Source organism: Cryptomeria japonica, chromosome 6 (assembly GCF_030272615.1).
Source record: "Cryptomeria japonica chromosome 6, Sugi_1.0, whole genome shotgun sequence".
Taxonomy (NCBI): Eukaryota; Viridiplantae; Streptophyta; class Pinopsida; order Cupressales; family Cupressaceae; genus Cryptomeria; species Cryptomeria japonica.
The window spans coordinates 426,997,882-427,020,874 of NC_081410.1; the positions used below are offsets into that span (position 1 = coordinate 426,997,882).

Consider the following 22,993-nt stretch of genomic DNA (forward strand, 5'->3'; position numbering starts at 1 on the left):
ATAATACAAACCAAATCAATTTATATTCTTCACATATATTATAAGACAAACATAGCATTCATGGCATCCAAAAATAAAGGATGCAAAGTCACACATAATATACTAGTTTTCCAAAATTAGCATTTCAGCATACAAGAGGAAGTACCTAGTACCAATGTAATCTAAAGATGAAGTACTAAAGTAATCTATAAAACATACTTATGTCTATTTACATATAATAAGTAGTGTAAAAGGCACAATAAAATGCATGTTGAAATTGAAAAGCTTGGGCCTATGTTTTTGAAATCCTTATTATGTACACAAACTTGATTGTTGTTGCTGGTTTTGCTGAGAGGAGAAGATGATAGTTAGTCATGAGAAGCATGTGATCCCTGAAGCAGTCCATCTCTGATCTGCTGAGCAACATCACGAACTGCACCAGGCCCATGGGGTATAAAGACTGATGAAGACTTGGAATGTGCTCCAATCTCTTTCATTGTGTCAAAATACTGTGTCACCAACACCATATCCATCACATCCTTTGCAGTTGTGCCAGGCACATTCCCTGAAAAAGCAAGTACACTTTCTCTCAGCCCATCCACAATTGCTTGCCTTTGCCGAGCAATGCCAAGTCCTGACAGATACTTTGACTCAGCTTCCCCTTCTGCTCTCTTGATTTGTAAAATTTTCTCTGCCTCTGCTTTTTCGTTTGTTGCTACTCTCATTCTTGCAGCTGATATAAAACAATGAATGAATGATCATAAACTAGATATATTTAGGTAAAGAAACTAAACAGAAACAAAAATATGAAAGAAGTTGGATAATGAGTTGGGTTTCTGAAGTTAGACATATGGGTGTGCAAAACAATTGGTCATGGATTGTAGAAACTGGTAGCAACTACATTCTTTAAGAAATGGTTTCAAGATGAATTTAATCTATCATTAAGTGTTCCTCTTTTCTAAGGAGCTCCTACTTGGTAACAATTGAATGATTAAGGTCAGCTGCAAACTGATAGTAGCAAGTCGGAACTGTGGTCATCTTATAGATTTGTGTGGAAAGCAGAGTGTAAACCCAAGCTTATAAAAGCATCCGATTGGAAAACAGTATGTAATCCTGAGCTTATAAAAACAATAAGAGAGCCAGATCAGTCTAGCAGATTAGGTGTTTTCTAAGGATCTACAGCTTGGGACAACTGAATGATTAAGGTCAGCGGCAAACTGATTGTGACAAGTTGGAACTGTTGATCCTTATAGATTTGTGTGGAAAACAGAGTGTAAGCCCAAGCTTATAAAAGCATCCAAATTGGAAAACAGTATGTAATCCTGAGCTTATAAAAACAATAAGAGAGCGAGATCAGTCTAGCAAATTAGGTGTTAAGGCAATTATAGGAATTGCTTATCAAAGCTTAGTAAATCAAACATTGGCTCGTTTTAATATAATAGTTCCACGGAGTTTCTTGACATGGAGACGGGTTTTTGGAGATGGTGGATCTAGGGCCTAAATTTGGGGGCGGCAAGGAGAAGGCAGGGGACAACTGTGGAGCAGCGGTGAAGGGCGGCATTGATATAAAAATTGAGGTGAATTGAAATATTCAAGGTAAGATCTGTGATATAACATCTGCGCGAGTTCCTCATTAAAGGCAAACTAGTTTCAAAAAGTTAAAAGTTGCAATCAGCATGTAATGACATGTGCCATATAGCAAATGACACGGTAGTGTCCCCGATGGAGGTGGCAAATGTGGTGGTGTTGTGGGGAACGTTTCCCCAAGACTTGAGGACATCCCTGTGGAATAGTTATATAAACCTCCCTCTTCTAAAATTGATCATGATGTGATTTTTCTATTTAATAACATAAAATGCAAATACCATCTATCCATCGACAAAATGGAGAAGTATATGCCAATAATCTTCAAAATTATTAAAATGAAAGGACATGCACTACTGAACATAAAAGTCAAATTTGACTTCTTGCCTGCATTTATTTCATTCATTGCTTTCTTCACATGCACATCAGGTTCTATATCTACAATAAGCGTTTGCACTATCTCATATCCATAGTTTGACATAGCCTGTAGTCATAGAAAATCAAAATTCAATCATAAAGCATTCAAACCTTCAATATTTGCTTATTTTTAAAAAGATATGAAGAACCATAAAGGATGAAAGTTATAGAGTAAAAAAAAAAAAATTGATTCATTTTGTGTAACCACAATAGAAATCAATAATAAAATAAAAGAACACGAAGATACCAACTTTTTCAAGTTCTTCTTCAACAGCTTTAGCAACCTCGCCCTTTTGCTCAAAGACATCATCCAGATTCATCTTTGGGACACTAGAACGAATAACTGTAAATCAAACATTGAAAGAGGAGTGAGCCTAAATCCTCTTTCATAATTGTTGGTCAGGGTTTGTCTTCTTCAAAAAATCAAATTCAAAAAGAGAGTAACAGCATGATTAAAGTGGTCGTATGTGAAAATTTGTATTTCACAAAATTATTGTATATCAGAAATTGCAACTCTACTAAGTATATATGTACAAATTGTTCATTTACAATTATCCTTAGAAGAAATCACTCCCAAATAAACTTTACCATCAAATACATATGCCTGAATTTGTCCCCTTGTATCACTCAGCTTATAAAATGCCTCACTAGCCTTTTCTGCAAGTGCGCGGTATTGAACAGAAGCCACCACAGTCACAAAAACATTATCCTGCAATAATTTAAAGAAACTTAATCAAAATCAAACCCATTCTTACCAAAATATGAATATGATTAAAAAAACCTAAACATCTATTAACAAAAATCTAAAGCTGTAAACAAAGATTTCAAAAAAAAAATTATATGAATTTCGTTATCATTTATTTATATTGATTTAAAAAGAAACCGAAGATATTTAGAAAACCTAAACACATACCTTAGTCTTTGTTTCACAGCGGACATCCAGTTTCTGAACTCTTAGAGAAAGATGACCTCTGATTTGGGTTCCCCAAACCCATGGCACAAAGTGGCACCCTGGCTCCAGCACATCCTGATACCGTCCAAATCTCTCTTTCATGGCCACGGATGATTGTTCCACTTTTACACAGCAAAATAACTGGCCCATTTTGTTATCCCTGCATTCAAATGAAAAGTCACAGCATGCACAGAAATTTAAGCAATACTATGAACCTGTAAATGTAAACATTCAGAACTGTAAATCGAAGGCCAAAATCTTATCACCTAAAATGTAACCCAGAGGAGTTTTCCACCACTATTCAATACCCCTACTCTGCAATAAGTTCACAGATTTCCTATTTAAAAGATTGGTGATGTTCCTACAGCTGCGAACTGGTCAAAAACATTAGACTTTAGAATGCATGACCATGCAATGGACAATCGCATTAACATTTAACGATAAATCGACCATATAACATGCGCATAGAAAAATCCCCCGGCGTTATCGTCGATGTAGGCGTTTTCCTAAAACCACGAATTTAGTTTTACTACATATACTCAATACAGAGGGCCGCCCTCATCCCGCACACTGAATGCTTTTCATACAATGTGGAGCCCCCCAGCTTTAACCGTCTACTCGTATCACACCTGTCGCTCTGCGGTTAAATATACTGATTCAAGTATTCATGCAAGCAGCATGCATGAGTGTTCTCATGCAAATTAGAGGATAAACTGGAATATTTTTTACTTTAGTGGAACAGTTTTTTTTTTGTTTTTTTTTGACAAAAAGGCTGCAAATAATGGTGTGTGGTTCCACAAATTATTTCCCTCTTCTTTACTTATCTCAATTTTTTTCGAATTTTATGAATAAAAAATTTATTATTAATTTTCACTTAATTGCTTAAAAAATAAGCAACAAAGTTAAAGAATCTGCCCTAATCACTCACTCAACAAGCTTTATTTTCCACTTAACCGCTTACATCACAGGCTGAGCCGGAACCGCTGTTCTTATATGTGGAAAAGGAAAACAATCATGTAAATAACCGAATATGAAATGAGCAGGAATTTTAGAAAAGAAAAAAGAAAAAAGTATTTCAGTGGCTGTCCCTTCTCTCAGTCGGTAGTGGCCGGTCGTTCAACATTATGAGCGAGCCGCCCATTTGCCCTCTTCTGTTCTGAGAAAAAAACCTTCCTGGAGGGTGCTGGGAAGCATTATTTGTCTCCAATGGCGCCACTGCAGCTCCGATTTGAACCACATACATCTAATTGCTCCATATTTGTAACCAGATTGTTGTTTTTGGGAGGTTATATCGAGCGGAGATGTGAACCATAAACAGAAATAAAACCCTAACAAGCAGTGTGCTTATTTTCATACGCATTAAGCTCCCCATATTAAATCAAATGCAGGGGAAAATCTTTTCGTCTCAACAGAACAATCGGTCAGTAAAGATTGAGATGGAATCCGATGCAATACTATGACGATCAATTTATAGAGGGAGCCATAAATTACAAAAAAGATCTTGCTACAGAACAAATCTACAACAAACTCTTCAAACCTTTTGCAGCGTCTCACTTCCAAACAAAATTCTCAACTAAAAGGAGACTTACAGCACGGTATTCGAAGATCCAGACAACGGAAAAAGCTTTTGAGAGCTCGTAAATATAGGTTTTTCCAAATTCAAATCCGAATAGCAAGAAATTATGTTAAATTTTATTCTGTATAACATGTCAGATCACACTATCTGAATTATTAGAAAAAAGACAAATATTTAATTTTACAAAATCGCTACCAAAAATTATAATGAATTGTCCAAATCTGATATATTGAAGAGGAAATTGTTTTAATAATTGTAAAAATCTGATACATTCAAGAAGAAATTGTTTTAAGAACATGAACATATATCAGAAAGTAACCCTTGTATTGCCAAAACTTACCATTTTGAGCTACAAATGGTTTCATTGAAAGAACTGTGTTAAAAAATACCTTACGAAAAGCAAGAAGTGAAAATACTAACTTGTATGATACAGATCTTTCACTATGTTGTGTTTAAAAAGTTCTGCAACGAAATTGGAAAGGTCATGGCATCCAAAGCCCAGTGAGGAAAAGTGTATGAGCTCCCGGAGTAGAGTAAGTGTCTAGTGCTCCTGTTACTTATATCACATTTTTTAAAGAGTAAATAAAGCCTTGGTCTTATTGATGGGATGCCTAAAATATTTGAGGTGTTGAGGTGGTGGGGTTACAAAACTTAAAGAAGAGTTCACGAGTAGATGATTTGATGTATTTTGTAATAATGTAAATTTTAAAGGGATGAGGATGTTATAATTATATTATTAAAAAATTTCAAATATTTATAATAATTTAAAAATTAAATAAATGATATTTGGCAACAAATTTTGAGGTGGTCATGAAGAAACTTTCAATAGTGAATTGATTGATTCATTTAGTTCTATATTTCATTTAAAGATGTAATAATGAGGATGAGGGAGGTAGAAACTAAGAGGGGTGTGTCAAAAGTAAGTAATGATGTGGCAAATGGACTTCTTCTTTTGTAGATTTAGTTTCAATTTTAATTGTTTTTTTTTTTATTTGGTTATTTTATTTTATTTTATTTGTTTAGATTGTTGATATTGGACAATGAGATTTACAATAAATTGATTTCTTTCATTTCATCATCATTTTGGACAATGAGATTTACAATAAATTGACTTCTTTCATTTCACCATAATTTCTTTTCATTTTTTATATATTTATTTATTAACATGATAAATATTTATATTTGCTAAAGATGTGACATAATTTTCTCTTTTTATGATACCCTCCCCCCAAAAAATGAGTTATCATGAAAAACCATCTAACCATTTCTAATTGATTGAGTCACAGGAACAATTTAAAAATAAAGCAAGCTCCAACACCCTCTCCCCGCCCCTTCCTACCGCCCCTTCCTAAACCCCATTGTTGAAATTTTTTTAGAAGATTTCATAATTAGAAGGTTTCATGGTTTTTATAATAATGTAAGTTTTAAAATTTTGAGGAACAAGGAACACTTAATTCATTGAAGATGTACTAATGCGGAGTAGAAGGAGGGAGGAACCATGAAGAGTGGGTCAGACCTTAGTAATGGTGTCTCAAATGGACTCCTTCCCTCATGATGCCTATGTCCATATCATTAATTATCTCTTTTCTTGGTATTTTATTGTTGAGTCACATTCAAGTTTACCTACTTCAATATAATTGTTTTGTAGATTTAGCATCATCTTTAATTTTTATTTCTCTTTCTTTTTATTTTGTTATTTTATCTTACTTCTTTTTCCATTTAATTTTGTTATTTTATCTTACTTCTTTTTCCATTTAATTTATCTAAAGTGTTGATTAGATGTTGGACAAAGAGATTTAGAATAAATGGACAGCTTTCACTTCATCATATTTTTTTTTTTCATTTTTATATTTTTATTAATTATCATGATAAATATTTATATTTACTAAAAATATGACATAATTTTCTTTTCTAGTAATACCCTCCCCAAAAATAATTGATTTAGATAACAACTCCATTGAAAAATCTTCTACCTATTTTCAAATAATTGAATGGGAGAAACAATTTAAAAATAAATTTGTAACAATTTTTTTTAATTATGACTGCAACTAGAAAACATAAATAAATGAATAATTTTAAAGACATCCATAATGAAAACAGATAAAAGCATAAAATTAAGTGGGGACCACTATCATACCTGTGCGCAGCTAACGTGGGAAAGAAAAGCGCTTTTGAGAGCCTAGCGTTTAACGGCGGAGCGACGGATATAGACGGAAGCTGGAGGGGCCCACATTGCCACGTCGGATAATCGTACTGGATTAGGCTATATCCATGGATCTCGGGATTTTAACCAAAATACTTTGCTTTTGGTTTTGGTCTACTATAGTTGGAACATTCCCATCTGCAGCAATAATGCTATAAATCTAATTTTGATGACTGTTTCTGTTTCGTCCTTTAAATGTGATGTAATCTTTAATCTAATATAAAAAATTAAAATTGGTAATATTCAATATTTCAGCTATTTCCTGAATCGATTGTGTAAATCTTTTTTTATCAACTTTTCAGATCACGCTAGTGATCAATCATTAAGATGAAACAAGTAAAAGAGCATACAGAAGTGAAAGATATTTGATTGTATATAAATATTTTGGATGTAAATTTGATTGTATTTATTAAATATTAATTAAAATTTAAAATTATGATAAAAAATAAATATATGTTTGTATGATGAAAATGTGTAACTTTAAAATTTGTTAATAATTAATTAAAAATATAAAGAAATATTGATATTGCATATGTTATTTTTATTTTGAATAATCTTAAAATTAGTATTTTTATTTTTATTAAAAATTTAATTTTTTTGTGTTTAAGTTATTCTAATAATTAAACAAGTGTCACTTAGTGGCTAGTACTTGTAGTTTTAATAGAGTAATAGATATAATAAGATAAATACATAAGATATTAAAAATAGAAATAGTCATTGAAAGTGAAACTTAGAAATATACGTAAATTGTAATTTGATTTTGATTTTGATTTTGAGAAATGAGATTGTATTAGAAATAATAAGATATAGTTTAAAAGTGATATAATATTAAATTACAATAAATAATATATTGTATTTTAATTATTATATTAAATTACAAACATTAGGATTCTTATAATATTGTATTTTTATTATTATATTATTATAATATTATTGTATAAATTTTTATATGTTTATTATTATGTTGTTGTTATTTATTAATTTATTATTATATATATTAGTACTATATTACTAATTTATTGCATATGAGGATAACTAAAATTATATTATTAGTTTATGTCTTTAATATTTTATATATGTTTATTTATTTATATAAAGCTTTAAAAGATTTAGATACAAAGTCAAAATTAATTAGTAAATATTGTTTGGTGGATGTGTAAAATAAATTTCATAAGAAATTTTTTCATTAATTTCTAACATTTACAAACTTAAAATCCATGCATCTTAACTTTATAAAATTAAAAAATATATATCAAAACCAAAAATTGCAGGTCTAATTGGTGGAGAAACAATTAAATAAGAACCAGTTAACAAAAATGGAGAGCAACCAATTGCAATAGTACTAATAAGATGTAAAAGGGGTTTTGGAATTGTGTATAATCTTAATGTCAACATTTACATTAATAAATTTAAATTAAAGAAGAATCATTTTAGAATATGATTACATAAATATAAAAAAGTTAATTAAAGATGGTTAAATGATTTCTCATTAAATTAATCTTAATATATCAATGGATCATTATTTGATTTTTCTTATTGATAAGAATTGTAGAATAATTATTAGGAAGGGGTCTCTTAGAGCTATTAAGAGAACTATTTTTGTGAGTGAGAAGAAGAAAATTATGCTACATCATAATTTAAAATCTTGTGCAAAAAAGATAGAAGCTTTGTTCATTAATATTTTAGGTTTAAGTGGGTGTCTTTGGGGTGAAGTTGAGAGTTTTCTCCACTCACTTCTTAAAATTTTGCTATCAGATCATTGGTCCATAAATTTTAAAATTTCTCGTCAATATTTTTTTAAATTTAGCTATATAATTGAATATTTAGCATTCCTTATTAAAAAATTATCATAAGACCACTACTTTCATGAAATTTAGAAATAAAATCAAGCTTATCCATTATTACCAAAATCCATGGGACTCATTGCTTATAAAAGTTCATAAAAAAATTCAACATCACTTGCTAAGATATTTTAGGAAGCCTCATCCATGATTCTGCAACCTTAAAAACCATGGGACTCATAAAAGTTCATAAAAATTCTCAACATCACTTGCTAAGATATTTTAGGAAGCCCCCTGCATGAGTCTCCAACCTTAAAATAAGAGAAGGGTGACTTTTGATGCAAAAGCAATTCCTTTAAGATATATATATATATATATATAAAAGAATAATCAATTCATGATATATCTCATTTTTGCCTAATCTAGAAGACACTCATCTAGGCACCAAGATTCAAAATCTAAATGATAAGGTTATCATTGAAAATTAAATAAGGTATAAAAGGAGCTTTGACATTTTGCATGCTATTTTATTTTTTAACAGTTTCAAAATAATTTAAAAGTTTAAATAAGTATATGTTTGAATAATGAAAATGGGTAAGTTTAAAGTATGATAAATAATTAAATAAAATATAAAATGAGCTTTAATATTATGTATGTTATTTGATTTGGGTCCCTTTAAAACTTGTTAAATATCTTCTAATAAAAAAATATTGTGTAGGTTATATTATCTTAAACAATATCAAAAATAATATTTATATTAATAAATTTAAAGTTTATCTATCTAATATTATTCTAAAAATTAAATTAAATATAAAAGGAACTTTGACATTGTGTATACTATTTTATTTTTTAACAATCCCAAGTCAACATGTTCTAAGGGCAAGAGAAAAACCTCGGGTAGAAGGAAGCAAATTGTCATCGGTAATTTGAGCTCTGAAGATAATGACAGAGAAGACCTTAATGAAAAGATTGAAGGGAGGAGGTGATTGCACATGAGTGCCTCTCGTGATGAGGGTGGCAGGAAAGGAGCCAAATAGATTGTTAATGAGTCTAAAGAGGACATTGAGGAGGGTGATGGTGGGAATAAGAATTTTCAGAAGACTAGTGAGGAGGACACGACAATTGGGGATGTTGGGGTTAGTGATGACATGGGGATTTTGGCTGGCACAGGCCCTCCTCTGGATTCTCAAGAAATGAAGGTGGACCCTGCTAAAGAGTTGGAGAAGGTGCACCCTACAGAAGAGCTGAAGAAGGTGGACCTTGCAAAAGAGCTGGAGAAGGTGGACCTTATGAAAGAGTTGAGAGTGGATGATGAGGACAATGAGAGGGAAGAGGAAATACTAGTTGGCGTTGTGAAGGGAGAAGATAAGGGGAGGAAATGGATTGGCAAGAAGAAAGGGGCAAGGAAAGAGGAGTTGTCAAATTATTGAGGATGTGTGCAACAAACCCTAAAGGTGGATGAAAATGCTGAGATGAGTGGCTAGATAGGGGATGGTGGGTTGCAAGCCCTGAAATTGGAAGTACAAGAGCTAAGAAACAAGTTGGAAATCCAAGGGGTGAATTCAAAGCTACAAGCCCTAAAGATGGAGATGAGGGCAATGAAGAACAAATGGGATATTCATGACAAGCAGGTGACAAGCATAATCAATTTTTAGCATGCGGGTTATACATAGCTCAACAACCACCCTTTGTTTATTGCAGTATAAGACCCTAGGAAAGGAGGATGAAGACAAGGAACCATGCAGTGAGCACTTCAAGTTTCTCACCAATGACTAAGACAATGTCCTTCCATAGGCTAGTGTTTGGAAGTTTGTTCCCTAGGTCTAGGTGTTTTATTTCATGGTTATTTTAGACTTATAGGGTTTTATCCTAGGCCGTTGATACTTATTTTGTTGTTGTTACTCTATTTAGACTCTTTGTTTATGTTTTTGGTTAAATTTTTGTTGTGAATGTGTTGTTATTTCTGAACACCTTCGAGTTGTATTTTTAAGGGATAGTGCCCTTGTTTCTACTGCTTTCTAATATAAAAAAGCATTTACAAATTAATAAACTTATATTAAAGAAAAACCATTCTAGTATAACTGTAAAAAAGGCAAATTAAAAATGTTTATATGATTTTTTATCTATTTAACATAAATATATTAATGGTCATTTGGTTAATTTTGCATTGATAATGATTATAGATAATTAGTCCAAGGGGTCTCATGGAACCACTAAAGAAACTATTTTGCATAGGGGTCACATGAGAAGAAGAAAATTTTGCTACATAATAATTTAGAATATTGCACAAAAAAAATACAAGCACCTAGTTTTATATGTTAAATTTAGGGGGTGTCTTTGGGGTGGGACTAAAAGCTTTCTTTGCCCATTATTTCTCTATAATTTTAAAAAAATTGGCATATGATTTTTTAGATTTAACTATATAACTATAGATTTAGCATTTGTTATTAAAAAATAATCATGAGACCACCAACTACTTAACTTTTTAGAGAATCTCTTAAAATTTCTCAGTAGCACTCACTAAGATATTTTAGGAAGCCCTTCTCTATGAGACCACAAACTTTGAATGAGATAAAAGTGGCCTTTGGAACAAACACAATTTCTTTTAGGTCATAGAAAAGAATAACATCATTTTCTCTAATATATGCATATACATTGATCTAGGTGCCAAGATTCAAAATATAAAAGAATATGGTTATTATTGGAATTTTTTTGAAGTACGAGTGTACAAAGAAAGTCATTCCAAAATGGATAAAGGAAATATAGATTTTGGTTCATCGAGCCTTGTTCCTTTCAAAAATGTTTTTTCATGGTTGTATGTCATCACATAGATCGTGACAAAATTTTATCTGGATATCCTTGGTTAATGGTGTAAGATAAAAAAAGATGTGTGGAATATGCTTCTTAGACTAAGCTTAAGGGGAGGATAATACAAATAACTTCAAATTTAATAGAATTTATTATAATAAGAAAATAAACACATATACAACTAGAATAATCATGAATGCCATATATAAATACATGGAGAAAACCCTTTCAGGAGACAAACCCCACACTCTATCAAACTAGAAATAAAGATCTCAAATACAAATTTTACACAATTCGAGTCAAAAGATTTGAGCTTACTAGGTTTTTGCTTCTACAAACCATATTTTTTTGTAAATGCCCAATGACTTGAATTCCACAACTTCTTTACATTGGTCACTTTGTGTGGCTTCTACTAACTTGAATAAATGCAATTGACTTGAAAGTATAGAGAAAAATGTAGCTATTGGTAAAAATCATGATTGAAGCTCCTACTAACAACCAAGGTGTTTACATGTAGCCTTTTTTTATTTTGAATGGTACTCATTGATTTTCATTTAACATGGATAAATCCACGACTATCACAACCTTAACTTCATTTGATTTTTTTTTCTTTTAAAGCTACGAAAAAACCTTTTACAAGTCATTATGATGACCCCCCACAGGTGTATTAGTCCTTGGATGAGTGGGTTGATGTGTCTTGAAATAGAAAATATGTCAATTATATGCACTATCATAGACAAAAGCTACCTCAACCTTAAGAACTCACAATACAAAGACAACTTGTGATTTTTTGACATGTGTAAACATAGACACCAATGCATACACCTACCTCAACCATGTAAAGGAGACATGGTCCCACATTGAGTGGGAATCTTGTGTTGATATGGCACACCATCCAAAACCTTTTCTTTAAGCTAGGGGTTGGAAAATAAAAAGACTTGATTGAGCTTCAAACAAAGTATCTCAAGTGGGGTATGGAAACCCTTGCACCACATACTATGAAAAAATTCAACATCATCATTCAACATGGGTTACCTAAAAATTGGACAACTAGTTAAATAATGATACCTTTTCTTAAAGAGTAGTGATGTTAATAAGACCTCAAATTATTTACAGGACGATAATGATTAATCCTTTGTTTACAAAAATAGTTTTTAGCATGATAGAATATAGAATTAACAAGTGTGCGGAAAAAAAGCATAAATGTAAGTTGTTTTTAGGTCTAATCACTCTATATTTGATCATGGTATTACTTTCAGATACATCTTTGACAAAGTTTGGGAGAAAAGGGAAGAAGCCTTTTGTTGCTTTGTTGATTTCAAAAAGGCTTTTGCACAATCCCTAGGGATAAGTTGTAGAACACAAGATATCACTGAGAGGGGGGGTGAATCAGTGATTATAAACAATTTCAAACAATCTGTGCAACTGGTAGGATTTTGAAAACACAAACAAGAAATCAAACACATGATCACATCACATAACACCAGATATACGAGGAAAACCCAATGTGGGAAAAACATTGGTGAGAAATGTTGCTGGAGATCTACTGCTCCAATCTAGCCTCACAATGTAATAACAATTTTACAAGGGCACCTACCCAAAGGACCACCAACCCCTATTCTATTTTGAGCACCATTTCAAGGAGCACCAACCCTTGCACTGAGAACCCACTCAATGAAATATAATGAGATATAAAGAAATACAATGATAAACACTTGTTACAAATGAGTTTTGTAACCCCTGTTAACAATTCCCTCTGCCAATTAAACTCCTTTCTGTCACACCGCTTCTTCTCTACCGGTCCTCTGTTCTTTCTATTTGAATCCTTTACAACTCAATTTCTGCCTTACTGGATCTCCTCTCACACTCTATCTACTCTCCTTCACTCTATGCTGCTATCTTACTGGTTCATACACTGCCGGTTAGATGAGTTACGCTCTGTAACTGTCTATCGGTTACCTTAAACCTTGTCGGTTAAACCTTTCTTACCGGTTCTTCGACTAACACTCAATCACTTCAATATTTTGCTATCAACACTCACACTGATCAACTCTCACCTAGTAGAAACATACTTTTCTGATCAATCATCCAGCATCCTCTCTCTTGCAACTTAAGTTTTTTATCTGCATATTTATACACATGCTTTCTTGCCAAAATAAAAACTCAAACTTCACGCGCTTAGGGTTTTCTTCACTGACCATAATTTCTATCAAATCGGATCTCATCTTCTTGAATTCACAACTTGCAACAGTTCAACAAAAAGCTTTGTCCTCTTTTTTTATTCTTTCAATAAATGTTTACTATATTTAGCAAACTGGATCCTGTTCTTTGATCTTGATTTTGTCGATTATAATAAATGATGTAGTTGTTTCTTTCTCCAAATCAACAAAAAGATCAGATATCCTGCTTTGATCATAATATTAAAGAATAAAATATCTGCCCTTCGATCTAATTTGAGCCACAATCCTCTACAATTGATCCATGATTTCCATAGTCTTCATTTAATACGAATGTAGTCGACAACTTCCTGATAGATGCACCATTCATCTACCACAACATGTTCGCCACCTGGAGTCCATGTGACATCTCTGTCAGCATCTAGCTCACTTGATTGTGTTGGTTCAAACTCAATCACCAACCGAACGTGCTACTGGTATACAATGACTGATTAACCTCCATATCGTACACTTCTTTGTTCTGTCAGTTAGGACATGCTATCCTGGACCACACTTGCCAAACCACGAACCACAGTCTTCATCATTTACCGGTGGCAGTCTTCAACCTAGTCTCTTTGCTTGCTTATTGGTTGACATACTTACCGGTTGACATCCCATACCGGTTGACATCAACATGCCAACAATCTCCAATGCAGGTAACAACATCTTGCATACCAGTAGACATACTTACCGATTGACATTAATGACAATGCAATGCCAACAATCTCCCCTTTGGCATTGATGTCAACACACATATTATTCACAATCCAAGCTCTTTCTCCACAATCCAGGCTCACAACATGCACTATCTCTCCCTTTGACAACAATGACAAAGGGCTCAAACATCAATTACTGGTAGGCCAGACCACTCTACCCTTTCTCTCGGCAGGCCAATTGTGACCTTTGTAGATAGACACATTGAATAGACAATTATAAAACTCACAAACGAGGATTGATGATCAAGTTCTCCCCGTGTGAAGTTACTCTCCCGGTCAAGTTGATGGCGACTTTGGTAGATAAACAAATTGAATAGACAACTTCCCAAAGCTTCAAACTAGTCAGTACTGCCACACAAACATTTGATCTCCCCCTATGTCCAACATATAGTCCAAGAGTCAAAAAAATGAATGGTTGTGAACTCCCCCTAAACCACAGATCTCCATACACATTTAAGTGCATAAAGCTAGTGTGACTACTTCTAACTTGTTTCTTAGATACTCAAATGTGATTGTCGGTAGAGGTTTTATGAAGATATCAACAACTTGTTCACTTGTAGAGACATATTCTACCTTTACCTCTTTCTTTGCAACCTTCTCCCTGAGAAAATGGTATTTGATGGCAATATGCTTTGTCCTTGAGTACATAACTAGATTCTTTGAAATGTTGATTGCACTTGATTTATCACATCGGATTGAAATAGGGTCAGATATTTCTATCTGAATGTCCTTGAGGGTCTTCTTCATCCATAACACCTGAGAACAACATGTAGCAGTAGCAATATATTATGCCTCAGTAGTAGATAAGGAGACCGAATCTTGCTTCTTGTTGTGCCATGAAACTAGTCAATCACCTAAAAAGGATGCTCCACCACTTGTGCTTTTTCGGTCATCAATGTAGCTTGCCCAATCAACATCAGTGTAGGCCTGTAAAGTGAAATCTCCTTGCTTTGGATACCATTTAAGCCATAATTAAGTGTTCCTTGTAGGTTCTTGAAGATTCTTCTAACTGCATTCTCATGTGACTGTTTAGGTGCAACTTGAAATCTTCCCACCATACATACTGCCTACACTATATCCGGTCTTGAGGCAGTAAGGTATAACATACTACCAATCATGGATCTATACAGGGTCTGATCCACTTCTGGCAACTCATCAACCTTTCTCAACTTGCATCCGATCACTATGGGGGTACTTACCGGTTTGTTGTCTTCCATCTAAAACTTATTCAACATATCTCTGACATACTTGGTTTGAGATATAAATATTCCTTTAACTTGCTGATGAAATATGCAAACCAAGAAAGTATGACAACTCTCCAAGCATTGACATCTCAAAATCTGATTGCATTTGGTCAGTAAACTCTTTACACAAGGTATCCTTGTTGTCTCCAAATATTATATCATTCACATACACAACAACAATAATCAAGTGATTTCCATTTGCTTTGATGTACAGATTACTATCTGCACTTCCCTTTCTGAAACCTTGTTCCTTAAGATAATTATCTAACCTTGAATACCATGCTCTTGGAGCTTGCTTTAAACCATACAATGCTTTCTTCAATCGGCATATAAAAGTTTCATCGTCATGCAGCAGAAAACCTTCCGGTTGTTCTATGTAGACTTCTTCTTCCAAAGTACCATTCAAGAAGGCATATTTAACGTCCATTTGATATACCATGTATCCTTTGTAGACAGAGAATGCTAAGAACATTCTAATAGCCTCAATTCTTGTAATCGATGCAAAGGTTTCTTCAAAATCGATTCCTTCTACTTGAGAATACCCTTTACACATTAATCTTGCTTTATGCTTGGCAATCTTATCTTCTTCATTCATCTTGTTCCAGTAAACCATTTAGTACCAATGACATTTTTATTTGCTGGTCTAGGAACTAATTCCCAAGTCTTGTTCTTTTCAATCTACTACAGCTCTTCTTCCACAACATCCATCCATTTGTCACTTTTGCTGGCCTCATTTAATGTCTTGGGTTCCATTTCAGTCATGAGGCAGAAGTTTATTTTCTCATTGTTTCGGGCAAGTCTTCTTTTGGTCTGTATACCATCATTTTTATTACCTATAATCTACTCTTCCAAATGATTTTTCTGTACATGTCTATTAGGGGTCTTGTTGGGTGCTTCTCCCAGTTCACTTTATGACTGAACTTCATCTTCATCACACGAATCATCATATCAGTTTACTTGTGCTTATTTGCCTTTATGTAGATCTTGATCAACTCTTACATGCACACTTTCAATGACTCTTCTCAGTCTTTTATTGTAGCATTTGTAGGCTTTGTTGTGAGTAGAGTAACCCAAGAAAATACCTTCATCACTTCTAGAATCAAAACCACCTAAACTATCTTCATCTCTCTTGATGAAGCATTTTTTTCCAAAAACTTTCAAATATTTAGTTGATGGCTTCCGGTCATACCACAATTCATAAGGTGTCATTCTGCTATTTGTTCTCAACTGAACTTGGTTTAGTGTATATACAACAGTATGAACTGCTTCCTTCCAGTTATATCCGATATGTTTGCTTCATTCAACATAGTTATCGCCATCTCCTTAACAGTCCAATTTTTCCTTTCTACAACACCATTTTGTTGTGGTGTTCTTGGGGTTGAATATTGTCTTTTGATTCCATGTCTCTCACATTAGTCTACAAACTCATTTGATGTGAACTCACCACCCCGGTCATATCTCAAACACTTCATCTTGCATCCACTTTCCCTCTCAACCATCTTCCAAAAGATTTTGAACGTCTCATACGCCTATGATTTGTCATGTAAAAAAGTGACCCATGCCATTCTTGAAAAATTATCAATGAACAACATGAAGTATCTCTCACTGGCTAAAGCTCTTGTTCTAGTTGAACCACACAGATCTGTATGCACAAGTTCTAAGTGCCTTGAGGTATTATGTTCTTTGGTCTTGAAGGTCTTCTTACCTCTTAGACATTCATCACAAAAGGTGCTTGTTGGTTTGATGATCGATGGTATATGTCTCACATATCCTTGCTTGCTCACCTTAACCAAATTATCAAAGTTTATATGGCCTAATCTTCTGTGCCATAGCCAACTCTCATCTACTTGTCCCATCATACATTGGGACTCAAATAATTCCTTCAGATTGTACACATTTCCATCTGTCCTTTTACCTTTTGTAACAATCTGTCTGGTACATTCCTTCCTTATCTGAAAACTGGTAGAGTCAAATGTGAGCTTGTATCCTTTATCACACATATGACTCACACTCAGTAAATTATGTTTTAGGCCTTCCACATAGTATACATCATGTGCTTTTAATTTTCTATCTATGTTCAGAGTACCTTTGCCTTTTATCTTGATGGAAGAGTTGTCTTCGAACCTCACCGAATCTCCATTCCAATCATCGAACTTGATGAAATTATTTTTGTCTCTGGTCATGTGATTGGAACATCCACTGTCTACAACCCATAAATTTCTTCTTTCTACATGTAGGGCGGTTTATACAATTAGACTTGATTCTGCTTTATTCTTATCCTTCTCAACCCAAACCGGGTTGGCTTGCTACTTCTTTTCAAATGCAATTTTCTACTCTAGTTTTGGTACCGGTGTCTGATCTGGTACCGACTTCTTTTGCTTAGATGTCCTGAGTTTGCAATGCTTTGCAATATGGCCAAACTTTTGACAACATTGAAAGATGAATTTGAAAAATTATTATAGGACATCGGCAAACTTCTCCTGCATTCATAACTCCTATGACCAAACACATTACATTGATAGCAAATAACATTCATTTCCTGCAGTGCAGAAAACATATTTCTACTTTCAAAACTAGTAGGGGGATTATGTATCAAACTACAATCAATAATTCTATGTCCAAACTTATTACACTGGTAATAGTAACCATGGAATTTGGGTACATACCAATCTTGTCTCTTGGGATCGGCAAACCTTTGTCTCACTGGGTGTCTTCTACTCACGTTATTGACTTTAGTGAACCCTTCATTATCAACCTTGGTCTTGCCTTTAGGATCTACATTCTGATATAATGAGTGAGCCTTCCGGTTCACAGGATGATTTCTAGTAACTTAAGCATAGGTCTTCTTCTTAGTAGCTTTGATGACTGTAAAGGTTTGTTTTTCTTTACTTTCACTTGAAGAAGTAAATTGTATCTCCTTACTTGATGTGTCTTTGATGTTTGAACTTTGCCCCTCTTCAAATGCTATACCTTTGGTATCTTTTAAATGCTTTTGGCTACTTAACATCTTGTCCAAGGCTTCAGTGTTGCTCTCATATTTTCTTCTCATCTTCAATTCATTCTTGCTCTTTTCAAGCTCCTTTATGAGCCTTACAATTTCTTCTTCCAGATTCTGATGCTCCTTCTCCTTCTTTATCAAATAAGAGGATGTAACTTAACATATCCTTTTAGTTTCTTCCAAATGGAGTTTCAAATCAGAAATTGTTTTCTTGGACTCCTCCAGAGATTTCTCTAAATGATCTTGTTCTTCTGCAGCAACATACTTAACCTTTTTGAGTTCCCTTATTGTTTTACTCAACTCCTCAAGTGCACTTATGAGTTCACCTTCCAAGCCCACTTCAACTTCAATGTCTTCATCTTCATTATCTTCATCAACTGGTTCATCTGGTGCCATAAAGAGATTAGTTTCTCTTTCATCCTCACAACAACCATTTTTTGAGGCACTTTCTTCATCTATGGCATCATCTTCAAAAGCATACAAACTATTCTGATTTTGGTAGCTTCTTCTTTCTTGTCAGTAGGATTTCTTCTTTTTATCCATACCCGAAGGTCTATTGGTGCTTTGTAGCTCCTCTCCATTATTCTCACCATAGGGATAGTTTGAAGCAAAGTGTCCTATTTTACCACAATTAAAACATTTGAGAGGTAATTTTCCTTTGTACTTACCAGATCCTCTTTTAAGCTTCCTTACAAAGTTTGCTACTACTGCATCCGAGTCTTCATAGATTCTCCATGAGTAATTTCTTTCTTACCCTTTTTGATGGAGTTGAAAGCAACCTCTTTCTTTGAAGTTCCTTCACTAGTTGTTCTCATCTCATAAGTGGTTAGGGACCCAAATAACTCATCCATTGAAAAGGTTTTCACATCCTTGGCTTCTTCTATTACAGAGACCTTTGTATCGTACTTAGATGTGAGAGACCTAAGTATATTTTTTACAATGACTTCATTAGCTATATCCTCTCCAAGTCCTCTAATATTGTTCACCGTTTCATCAACTTTTTAAAGATAATCAACAATTTTCTCTTCATCTTTCATCTTCAAGCCTTGACCTCTTAGTGTTTGTAGTTTATCCTCCTTGACCTTGACATCTCCTTCAAACAATCTCTTCAACTTATCCCAAGTTTCCTTGGTGGATAAGTAGTGCATAACCTTAACAAACTCATTATCAGATAGTCCATTGAGAATAGTGTGCTTGGCCTTGGCATTGTTTGCATACTCCTTAACATCTGGATCTGTAGGAGGAGCATTAGGGATAGTATACCCATTCTTTACAGACATCCAAACATAAAAACCTAGGAAGGACATATAAGTTTCTATTCTTCTGCTCCAGAAGGCATAGTTGGTACCATCAAACATGGGAGATTTGGAGGAGGAGGATTCATTCCTTGCCATTGTGTTCTTAAACTAGAATCTACCCAAGCTAGATAAAGCTTTGACAAATAGGGAACCTAATGCTCAAATACCAATTGTAGAACACAAGATATCACTAAGAGGCGGGGTGAATTAGTGATTATAAACAATTTCAAACAATGTGTGCAACCAGTAGGATAATGAAAACACAAACAAGCAATCACACACAAGAGCACATCACATAACACCAGATATATGAGGAAAACCCAATGTGGGAAAAACCTCGGTGAGAAATGTTGTTAGAGATCTACTGCTCCAATCTAGCCTCACAATGTAATAACAGTTTTACAATGTTTAGGGCACCAACCCAAGGAGCACCAACCCCTAGAAATTTATGGGCACCTACCCAAAGGAGCACCAACCCCTATTCTATTCTGAGCACCAACTCAAGGAGCACCAACCCCTACACCGAGCACCCACTCAATGAAATACAATGAGGTATGAAATAATGCAATGATAAATACTTGTTACAAATGAGTTTTGTAACCCCTGCTAACAATTCTCTCTACCAATTAAACTCCTTTATGTCACACTACTTCTTTTCTACCGGTCCTTTGTTCTTTCTATCTGAATCCTTTACAACTCAATTTATGCCTTACCAGATTTCGTCTCATACTCTATCTTCTCTCCTTCACTCTCTATTGTTGTCTTATCAGTTCAGACACTGTCGGTTAGATGAGTTACACTATGTAAGTGTCTACCGGTTACCTTAAACCTTGCCCGTTAAACCTTCCTTACTGGTTCTTCGACTAACACTCAGTCACTTCAATATTTTTCTATCAACACTCAGATTGATCAAGTCTCACCTGATAGAAAAACACTTTATCATCAACCATCCAACATCCTCTCTCTCGCAGCTTATGTTTTTGATCTACATATTTATACACATGCTTTCCCACCAAAACAAAAACTCAAACTTCACGCGCTTAGGGTTTTCTTCACTGACCACAATCTGTATCAAATCGAATCTCATCTTCTTGAATCGACAACCTGGAAGAGTTCAAAAAAAAGCTTTGCCCTATTTTTTTTATTCTTCCAATAAACGTTTACTATATTTAGCAAACTGGATCATGTTCTTCGATCTTGATTTTGTCGATTACAATAAATGATCTAGCTATTTCTTTCTCTAGATCAACAAGAAAATCATATATCCTACTTCAATCATAATGTCAAAGAATAAAATATATGCCCTTCAATCTGATTTGAGCCACAATCGATCCTTGATTTTCATAGTCTTCATTTAATATGGACCTAGTCAGCAACTACCTCATCGATGCACCATTCGTCTACCGCAACATGTTTGCCACCTGGAGTCCATGTGACATCTCTATCAGCATCCAGATCACTTGATTGTCTTGATTCAAACTCAGTCACCGACCAAACATGCTACCAGTATACACTAACCGGTTAACCTCCATATTGTGCACTTCTTTGTTCTATTGGTTAGGACATGCTATCCCGGATAGCACTTGCCAAACCACGAAACACAATCTTCATCATTTATCGGTGGCAGTCTTCAACCTAGTCTTGTTGCTTGCTTACCAATTGACATACTTACTGGTTGACATCCCATACCGGTTGACATCAACATGCCAACAATCTCCAATGCCGATAACAACATCTTGCATACCGATGTACATACTTATCGGTTGACATCATCAATGACAATACAATGCCAACATAAGCTTTGACACATAATGGAAGAACTTGGGATTCCTATGCATCTTAGAGTAGTTGTCCATAGGACTTATGAGGAGGTTAAAATAAAATTTAGAACTTTTGTTGTCATTTTAGAAAGTTTTAGGAGTGATTTTGGGATCAAACAAAGGGTGCCCCCTATCCCCTACCCTTTTTGTCTTATATATTGACAAGATTGAAGAGTGGTTAAACTTGTAATATGGTGAGGGTATTCACTTGGGCGAGCTCATGATAAGGATTCTTCTTTATGAAGATGATCTCATTCTAATTGCTAAATCAACTCTTGGTTTACAATAGCATTTATATGCCCTTGAACGATTTTGAGAATGGTGGGGATGCAAGTCAATATCAACAAGACCAAATTTATGGTTTTATCTAATAGAAGAAAATAAAATTAGCAAATGTTCTACTTTGAAGGCAATATTCTTGAAGAAGTTACAAATTACAAATATCTTAGGCTTGACTTCAACAAAAATCTAAGTTGCAAAGTCTACATAAAGAAAAGAACTTTAGGAGGTTGGAAAGCATTTTATGCTCTTGAAACTATATGTAGAAAGGCAAAATTATGGGATTGGAAAATTTTCCAAACTCTTTATAGGATTTTAGTGTTGTTGGTTGTTCTTTATGCATTTGAATTGTGGGCTAGCAATACCTTAGTCTTACAATGGAAGCAATTTGAGAGAATTCAAAAGTGTTTGATCACAAGCAAGTTCAAAATTAAAAGTATGGCTCCTTATGATATCATGTTAAGTAAAACTAGAGTTTCTCCTATTGAATTAATTTCTATGGTGCATCTCATAAGTTATTTAAAAAGAATCGAGCAAATGGAATAAGTTAAATGGCCTAAGGTTTTTTATAATGACATTTTGTGCAAAAGAAAGAAGACCTAGATGCAACAAAACATCAAATAGATGAGTAAATGGAACATCTACTTGAATATGTGCCCCACAAATAGCAAAGAGATAAAGGATTTTATTGTGGATAAGTTCTACAAGTGCATTTGGGGGTATAGGGATAGGGAGAAAGAATAAATATTATATCAATGAATTAAATCCCACACGTGATCAACTTAAAAAAGCACACACAAGGGCCAATATTTCACGGAGAGCTAAAATTATTATTGCTTAGCTAATAACTAACTCTCATCACCTCCGCTTGAAAACAAAGTGCTGGAAAAAGCCAAAAGAAGCTTGAGAAGAAAGAGTGTATTTTTTGCACTTCTGGGAAAGTGGAAACAACAAGAATTTTATTTTTGAGGGGGAACTTGAGAAGTTGGGGTCACTCATCATTTACTTGAATAGAAAAATGATTGATCTACAAAAGTTGATTTAATTGGATAGGTTATCCCATAGACTATGTTTAACCTCGTAGATGTTTAAATTGTGTCCCTCTTCTAAACCTTTGATATA

The 22,993-nt window shown here is 34.0% G+C and overlaps 1 protein-coding gene across 5 annotated transcripts; it reads right to left on the minus strand.

Moving 5' to 3' along the window:
- Position 1: 1 nt before the first annotated feature.
- Positions 2-5,044, minus strand: LOC131043019 (hypersensitive-induced reaction 1 protein). Of its 5 annotated transcripts, XM_057976371.2 has the most exons (7): positions 4,929-5,044; positions 3,199-3,247; positions 2,894-3,092; positions 2,569-2,689; positions 2,232-2,323; positions 1,951-2,047; positions 2-712 (listed from the first exon to the last, which is right to left on the minus strand). In XM_057976371.2, exons 3-7 carry the CDS (start codon positions 3,080-3,082, stop codon positions 348-350), a joined length of 864 nt encoding a protein of 287 aa, XP_057832354.1. In that variant the 5' UTR covers positions 3,083-3,092; positions 3,199-3,247; positions 4,929-5,044; the 3' UTR covers positions 2-347. The 5 variants fall into 5 exon arrangements, with proteins under 5 accessions (XP_057832354.1, XP_059063369.1, XP_057832357.1 ...); XM_059207386.1 differs by lacking the exon at positions 3,199-3,247 and having other exon boundaries at positions 4,928-5,044; XM_057976374.1 differs by lacking the exons at positions 3,199-3,247; positions 4,929-5,044 and adding an exon at positions 4,849-4,871.
- Positions 5,045-22,993: the final 17,949 nt, after the last annotated feature.